General features: G+C 48.4%; 1 protein-coding gene across 1 annotated transcript in view; it reads right to left on the bottom strand.

The window, feature by feature from the left end:
• The window catches only part of LOC139264688 (disco-interacting protein 2 homolog C), a 622,729-nt gene extending 614,253 nt beyond the window's left edge, over positions 1 to 8,476 (bottom strand). The window contains exon 1 of the mRNA XM_070881594.1: positions 8,239 to 8,476. Within this exon, the coding sequence (XP_070737695.1) occupies positions 8,239 to 8,323 (85 nt within the window). The 5' untranslated portion in view covers positions 8,324 to 8,476. The remainder of the gene's footprint in view (positions 1 to 8,238) is intronic.
• Positions 8,477 to 8,791: the final 315 nt, after the last annotated feature.

Genomic DNA, 8,791 nt, shown 5'->3' with positions numbered 1-8,791 from the left:
GGTGTGGTGGTCAGCCTTATATAGCCCTTGTTGCAGGTACTACCAGGTTTCCCACCACAGCGCCCTCTGTGGTGTGGCATAGTGCTTACATTACATTTACGGTACTGGGACGATACACACATCATTACATAACATCACCTTCCCCTTCCCCGCCCCACCAGGACACAGGACAACGATACACACATCATTACAAAACATCACACTTGTCCAACGAAAGGCAGGTGGGCATAGACAGTGCATTAGTATGGTACATTAACTGGTTATTGACTGGTAACAGATCCTTGATTTCCTTGTTAGCCGTTATTAATTGTACTTCATCCATTATTTTACATAAATACAGTGGCCATTCAGCATTAAAAAAGTAATTCTTATTGTAAATTCACTATCTCACATTAACATAGCTCATTTTAGACTCGCTCTGCCTTACAGAAGTCCTTTGTGGGGACCACCTCTTGGTAAGGCCCTTTTAAGACTCCCGGGTGCATTTCCTTTTTAAGACGCCATCTTTGATGCAGGAGGATTCCACGAGGCTTCTCCTTGGGCACCGCTATCTTTGATGCTCTGCTGCTCCGACACGATGCCGCCGCCATCTTCTTCTCCGCCGCCGCTCCAGATGCCCTCCGCCGTCGCAGCCTCTGCTGCCACCTGACTTGCCGCCTCTCCTGCGGCCGTCGTGGCCTCTCCAGCGGCCGCACTTGCCGCGTCCCCCCGCGGCCTCCGAACCTCCAGCTGCTGCCGCCGCCAGACACTAACAGCTCTTCGGCGGGGCTCTTCCGAACCGCCGGCCATCCTGGACCACTCGCACCCAGCCGGCTCACTCCTCTCCTCCCCTCCCCCCCCCCCCCACTAGGCCCCTCTGTGCAGGGCTGCTTGTCTGTGGGGGCTGGGGCTGCAGGATCTCGGTGTGAGGTCCGGGGCTGGGGCTTGCTTGTGGGGGCTGGGGCTGCAGGATCTCGGTGTGAGGTCCAGGCCTGGGACTTGCCTGTGGGGGGGTTGAGGCTGCAGCTCCAGCTCGGTCGGCGCTGCCCTCTGGGGACCCGGGGCACGGCAGCACCCCGGGGAGCAGCAGCCTGTGGAGTGATGAAGTCTTCCCAGCTCCCACGGACCATCCTCATCCACCTCCGGCCGAGGAGTGTCGGCCCATCGCCTGCAACGACCCACAAAGGTAAAGCGTGCGTCTCGTCCCCTTGGGATACCTGCACCATCGCTCTGCCGAGAACAGGTATCAGTTCCCTGGTGTAGGTACGCAGCTTCACCGTGACCGGGACCAGCTTGGGTCGTGCAGCTGGGTTAATCCACAGTTTATCAAAAGTTCTCCGACTCATCAACGACAGACCCGAGCCCGTGTCCACTTCCATACTCACAGGGACTCCGTTGATTTTTACTTCACTTATCACTGGGGGCGAATCGTCGGTGCACGTATACAGTCCAAGCACCTCATCATCTTCGACCTGCTCCTCGCTGAACAGTAGATCATCCCCCATCTCCTCAGCCACATGATGAGTCTGATTTATTTTACACATACGCTGAAGGTGGCCTTTCAGGTGGCAGGTTTTGCACATGTACTCCGCAAACCTGCACCGGTGAGCCCCATGGCTTCCTCCACAACGCCAGCATGGTGCTGCTTGATTGGCCCCCCTCAGCGGACTCTGAGTTCCAGGATCCCGAGGTCCGTGCTCTCTGCCCCGGGCAGAGCCACGTTCTGCAGTTTTGTCTGTGGTGGGCGCTATCCTGTGGATAGTGCCTGCCGGGTTCGAGACTGTGTGGATTATTTGCTTGGTGCTGCAAGTCGAGGTCATATGTGCCTGGCTGATGGCGATGGCCTTTGTCAGAGTGACTGTGGGTTCCGTGGCCAGCAGCTTGTGAAGGAGGCCCTCGTGGCCAATCCCCATAACGAAAACGTCCCGCAAAGCCTCGTCAAGGTGTGCCCCAAAATCACACGGCACCGCGAGTCTCCTGAGGTCCACAGCATATTTGGTGACATCCTGGCCCTCGGGTCTGCAGTGATGGTAAAATTTGTATCTGGCCGTGAGGATGCTCTCCTTCGGTTTCAACTGGTCACGAATGAGTTCAGTCAGCTCCTCGTATGGCTTGTCCCTGGCGCTCCCGGGTGCCAGCAAATCCCTGACAAGACAGTAAACCTCATCGCCACAACTGGAGAGCAATATTGCCTTACGCTTCTCTCTCATTGCGTATGTGTCCTCCATCAGGTCGTTTGCTGTGAAGTAGTACTCGAGCCTTTCCGTAAAGACCTCCCAATCATTGCCCACGGTAAAATCCTTTAGCGAGCCGAGTAGCCATGGTTGCGTGGAGTTCGTCCGCTTCCTCATTGCCAATGTGGTGTATGCAGCACACAAATCACTGACTCCACACGGTCTGGTGTAAGTCTAACTGCTGTGACCTTCGTCCTTTATTGTTCAGCTCCAGAGTGCCTCGCAGGTGTGGTGGTCAGCCTTATATAGCCCTTGTTGCAGGTACTACTAGGGTTTCCCACCACAGCGCCCTCTGTGGTGTGGCATAGTGCTTACATTACATTTACGATACTGGGACGATACACACATCATTACATAACAGGAGCCAAAAAGATAATGGGTCCCCTCCCAGTGTTGCCCGAGGCAGTCAGAGTGCCATGTTCCTGAGACTGCTGCAATACTGTCGATGCAAAGTTTCAGGGCATTTTATTGGTTATTTGGATGGAAATCAGACTGCACTGCAGATTAGAAGCATCATTGATTCCCAAAGGACAATACAAACAGAACATTATTTTATGTACTCATGGAAAATTGTGGTCTTCCCGGCATTGTTTTTGGTGCTGATCTATCATAATTGGAATGCGTGTTGGAGAGTCAGACCGAGAACACAGGAAAGTCAACCGCAATGTTTTGAGGTATAGTATCTGAATATACCTGTACAGACTGAAACACGAGAGTTACACTTCACATCTAAGGGTGTGAAACCGGCAGCTGCAGTTCAGAGGAGCCTCCCCCATCCTATCTCTGTAATCTCCTTCAGCACCACAATCAGCCCACTCTTCCCTCCCGCCGAGATGTCTGCACTCCTCAAATTCTCCCCTCTTGAGCATCCCTGATTATAATCGCTCCACCATTGGTGGCCGCGCCTTAAGCTGCCTTGGCCCTAAGCTCTGGAATTCCCTCCCAAAACCTCTCCGTCTCTCTTTCCTCCTTTAAGATATTCCTTAAAACCTACCCTTTTCATCTGCCCTAATTTCTTACAACACTAATGTGAAACATCTCCAGATATTTTACTATGTTAAAGGTGCTATAGAAATAAAAGTTGTTGATTAGGTTCCAGCCAGTGCCTGGCTCTGGCATGGCTTGCATTTTTAATTGTCCTATTTGAAAGAGATCGCTCTGCATGTCTGCATACATGTATAGGCAGAGATGTCTTCCAAAAAGTTAGAACTTTAAATATTGATATAGAAAGGGGAGAAATTAAGGTTGGGTATATAATGCCTTTAACATAGTAAACTTCAGGAACTGAAGGATATCCTTATTCGGCAGGAAATTGTGTTAGGGAAATTGATTGGATTGAAGGCTGATAAATCCCCGGGGCCTGATAGTCTGCATCCCAGAGTACTTAAGGGAGTGGCCCTAGAAATAGTGGATGCATTGGTGATCATTTTCCAACAGCCTATCGACTCTGGATCAGTTCCGATGGACTGGAGGGTGGCTAATGTAACACCACTTTTTAAAAAGAAGGGGAGAGAGAAAGCAGGTAATTATAGACCGGTTAGCCTGACATCAGTAGTGAGGAAAATGTGAGAATCAATTATTAAAGATGAAATAACAGTGCATTTGGAAAGCAGTGACAGGATCGGTCCAAGTCAGCATGGATTTATGAAGGGGAAATCTTCTGACAATTCTTCTGGAATTTTTTAAGAATGTAACTAGTCGAGTGGGCAAGGGAGAACCAGTGGATGTGGTGTATTTGGACTTTCAAAAGGCTTTTGACAAGATCCCACACAGAGATTGGTGTGCAAAATCAAAGCACATGGTATTGGGGGTAATATAGGGAACTGGTTGGCAGACAGGTCCTTTTCAGAATGACAGGCAAACGGGTCCTTTTCAGAATGGCAGGCAGTGACTAGTGGAGTGCCGCAGGACTCAGTGCTGGGACTCCAGCTCTTTACAATATACATCAATGAATTGGATGAAGGAATTGAGTGTAATATTTCCAAATTTGCAGATGACACTAAACTGGGTGGCAGTGAGAGTTGTGAGGGGATGCTAGGAGGCTGCAGGGTGACTTGGACAGGTTAGGTGAGTGGGTAAATGCATGGCAGATGCAGTATAATGTGAATAAATGTGAGGTTATCCACTTTGGGGGCAAAAACGCAAAGACAGATTATCTGAATGGTGGCAGATTAGGAAAAGGGGAGGTGCAACGAGACCTGGGTGTCATGGTTCATCAGTCATTGAAAGTTGGCATACAGGTCCAGCAGGCGGTGAAGAAGGCAAATGGTATGTTGGCCTTCATAGCTAGGGGATTTTAGTATAGGAGCAGGGAGGTCTTACTGCAGTTGTACAGGGCCTTGGTGAGGCCTCATCTGGAATATTGTGATCAGTTTTGGTCTCCTAATCTGAGGAAGGACATTCTTGCTATTGACAGAGTGCAGCGAAAGTTCACCAGACTGATTCCCAGGATGGCAGGACTGACATATGAGGAGAGACTGGATCCACTGGGCCTTTATACACTAGAGTTTAGAAGGATGAGGGGATCTCATAGAAACATACAAGATTCTGATGGGGCGGGACAGGTTAGATGCGGGTAGAATGTTCCCGATGTTGGGGAAGTCCAGAACCAGGGGACACAGTATTAGGATTAGGGGTAGGCCATTTAGGACTGAGATGAGGAGAAACTTCTTCACTCAGAGTTGTTAACCTGTGGAATTCCCTGTCACAGAGAGTTGTTGATGCCAGTTCATTGGATATATTCAAGAGGGAGTGAGATATGGCCCTTACGGCTAAAGGGATCAAGGGGTATGGAGAGAAAGCAGGAAAGGGGTACTGAGGAAATGATCAGCCATGATCTTATTGAATGGCGGTGCAGGCTCGAAGGGCCGAATGGCCTACTCCTGCATCTATTTTCTGTGTTTCTATGTTTCTAAATCATCCCAAGGCGCTTCACAGGAGTGTTATAAAACAAAACAAATAAACTTGACACCGAGCCACATAAGAAATTACGGCAGATGACCAAAAGCTTGGTCAAAGAGGGAGTTTTAAGGAGCGTCTTAAAGGAGGAAAGCGAGGTAGAGAGGTGGAGAGGTTTAGGGAGGGAGAACCAGAGCTCAGGGCCCAGGCAGCAGAAGGCATAGCCACCAATGGTTGCGCAGTAATAATCAGGGATGCTCAAGAGGGCAGAATTTGAGAAGTGCAGACATGGGGGGGGGGGGGGGGCTGAAGAAGATTGCAGAGATAGGGAGGGGCGAGGTCATGGAGGAATTTTGAAATTGAGGCGTTACTTAACCGGCAGCCAATGTAGGTCAGCGAGCACAGGGGTGATGGGTGAGTGGGACTTGGTACGAGTTAGGACACAGGTATCCAGGTGATCCAATGGACACTGAGCATGTTACAAGCCAAATTTGATATTGCACTGGATTTACTCCTCATTCAGTGCCAAACCAAAGCAATGCACCAATGCAAACTCGTCCAGCCAAGAAGTCTCTTTTCTCGTAACTCGAGAGTCTGGTGTATTCCCGACTTCGAAAGGACATGACCAGATTAGCATTGGTGAACTGGCAGCGTTAATTTTGATGATCTTCATTCAAAGCATTCATTGTTGAAATCTCCCTTCCTTAATATTGATCGGTTCAATCATAGTGCCTATTTCTATTTTCTGGTACAACTGTTACCTAATCATCCTGTCCCTTATCTCTTTCTTTATTTCCCTTTTTAATGGAGTAAACCACAAATGTCAACTGCCACAAAATTTCAGTCTTTGGCACAAGTTGATTGCAAGCCATCGTGCCGTATATTTTGCATACACAAATTAAGGCAGGCTCATTTTCTGCAAATGGATATTTTCAGATAAAATAAAGCCAAAGGCAGAAAATCAATAAATATTCACCGGCGAGATCGTGCTAGAAACTCGAGTGATCGACCTCCCGTGGCATAAAACGCTCAAACTGCTTTCACATTTTAAACGTGCTCAGGAGACGAAGTGTGGAGGGTCACATATGGACAATTTCAAACTGCCAGCTAATCAGACTGCAGAACGAACGTCATTAATAACGGTTATATGTCATGAGATCACTACCTTCTACGTGTTTACACAAAAAAAAACACACACACTGCATTTGGTATTCCTTCACTTCCTACTTGCGCCCAGTCCCAACCGTTATGCATTTCATTTGCAAGGATTGGGACGAATCCAACCAATACGATGTCAAAACCACAGAGCCCATAAAAGGGTTGGAGCAAACCTACCGCTTCTCAAACAATGCTGTGCCCAAAGTGACATGGCCAAAGCACACACACACACAACGTTCACACAAACACGCGAACAAGTTGTTTCAAGGCGTGAACACAATGTTGCACCTTGATTCCAACCGCGCGTTGTTAAAAGTATAGGGTTTCAACAACAACAAAAAAAGCATCCGATGCGTTTACAGCACTGCAAAAGTGTCAACAGCTTACAAATCTCTCATTCCTGGATCACAAATCTCGTTAATGCACACATGGAGTCGGTCCGACCCACAAAAAAAAGTAAGCCACATCAAAACAAATCTCATTTTTAAAGCTGATTTTAAGCGCTCGCTCAAAACCAGTGAGAATTCACAGCTAATGGTTAACACAACGTGAATATGTGGCAGCACCGAATGAAGGGTGCAGGTCTGAGAGAGTGGATACAGAATCGGCACAGAGGGTTAAAATTGGCCGGTCACTCTACAGCCCAGCCAGTTTGACCTTTCGCCAAGGCCCCTCTGCGGTTAGGTTGCTGCTTTCTTTTCATCCGAGTTTTTTTTTTGGCGGGGGGGGAAAGAGGGGAGATAACGCACAAAGCTACCGAGGGTAAATATCTGCCTCTTTCTAAAAAGATGAACTGGCATCCAGTGAATTGCATAGCTGGAACCCAAGTACTTTCAAAGCGCCACATTGGGGCGGGGTGGAGAAGAGACTCAACAGCTACAAGTATCGCCCATTAATGGTGGGACACTCCTGCATCCGTCGATTTCAAACTGAATCACGTCAAAATGATTTTCAAAAAAAATAGGAGGGGGGGGAACAAACGGTTTTTCCCACCCAAGCCACAGGATAAAACAAGCGTCACGTTACGTACATCCCCATCCAGACACCAGTATTAGCAAGAAAGCAGACTACAGATTTCTGTAAACCCCCCTCCCCTCTCCCCCTTTCCTGCTTTTATTTGAGAATCAGGAACTTAATCGTTATTTGCGGTATATGTGGAGGCGCTGCAAATGTCAGCATCAAATCCAAGCACAATGCCACATCGACCTTAAAGAGCACGGCGACACTAATTAGTATCTCCCCACTTTCATGTCAAGATCGAGTACCAAAGTACGCCGTCTCCTGCCTTTACATTCAAATTATAGCGTCTGCCATCAATTCACGAGAGAGAGCTATTCCTAAACCCACCATCCCTTTGTTAGATAGATATATATCTCTCTAACAATGTGTGTGTTTACACAGCATGTACACACGCTTGGTTAACACGCCTCTCCGCTCAAATGATTTTTTTTCTTCAAAAAAATGCTGCAATCTTTAAGTTTGTCAAATAAATTGATGCTCAAATGGCTACAAATACATGACACCAATGGAAAACGTTATGAATTAAAGTCACGATTGTGTATATGTACAGTCAATGCTGGCCTGCCATCCCCATTCTAAGGGAAGGAGAAATTATAAAGGAAATAATAAAGCTTGAACAACAACAAATCAAAGGGAGGAAAAGCCTTTCCTGTAAAACCGTTAACCGAAGGAGCAGCAAAGCCCAGCCCTGATATGATTTTTCCACCTCCTTCGCCTCCAACGTGAAATGAAGTGTCAGCTGAAAGGCAACACTGTCATTAATATATCGCACAGACAAAAAAAAATCAAAGTCAAGGTTTGAGCATCGAGTGGGAGGGGGAAAAAAAGATAAAGAGGGAAAGAATTTGGACAGAAAGCATGGAGAGACAGAAAAAGGGAAAGGAACCCCTCATTGAAAGGAGAGGAGGAGGAGAAAGAGAGAGAGGGAGGAAAAAAAATCGGCTTTTACCTTCGGATAATTCCAAATCCAGCTCGGCCAGCTTCGCCCTCACCTCGAGAGGGAGAGCCAGGCTCTCAATGCTGCGGTCCGCCATTCTCTGCCTTTGTGTCCGAGTGACGGGGCCACACTTCAGCACTTTGCACGGGGGCACAGCAGAGGCATAATATTGTACAGGAGGGGAGGGGGCTTCTCCGCCGCTTCACACCAGCGCCATGTCTGCGTCTGCTCCGTCTGTGTGTGTGTGTGTGTGTGTGTGGAGGAGGGAGAGAGGGAGAGGGGAGAGTGGGCGCGTGCACAACGCCGCGGGCGGGCGGGGGCACGGGCACGGGGCGCGCACGGAGAGCTCGTCCGCGAGGGGCCGCCGCTAGAGGGCGGCAGCGAGCAAAGAGTGAGTGAGTGATAATATTATCGTGTGTGAGGTATAAAGGAACAATATGCTGCAACAGGCACAATGTATCGGGCTGAGACACTGTATCTGTGTGAGAGAATGTTACAATGTATCTGCGTGAGATAATGATACAATGTATCTGTGTGAGAGTGATACACTGCGTCTGTGTGAGAG

The sequence above is a fragment of the Pristiophorus japonicus genome, chromosome 5 (assembly GCF_044704955.1).
Source record: "Pristiophorus japonicus isolate sPriJap1 chromosome 5, sPriJap1.hap1, whole genome shotgun sequence".
Classification (NCBI taxonomy): Eukaryota; Metazoa; Chordata; class Chondrichthyes; family Pristiophoridae; genus Pristiophorus; species Pristiophorus japonicus.
The sequence above is the reverse complement of the archived record's forward strand: the minus strand, read 5'-3'. Positions and strand labels throughout refer to the sequence as shown.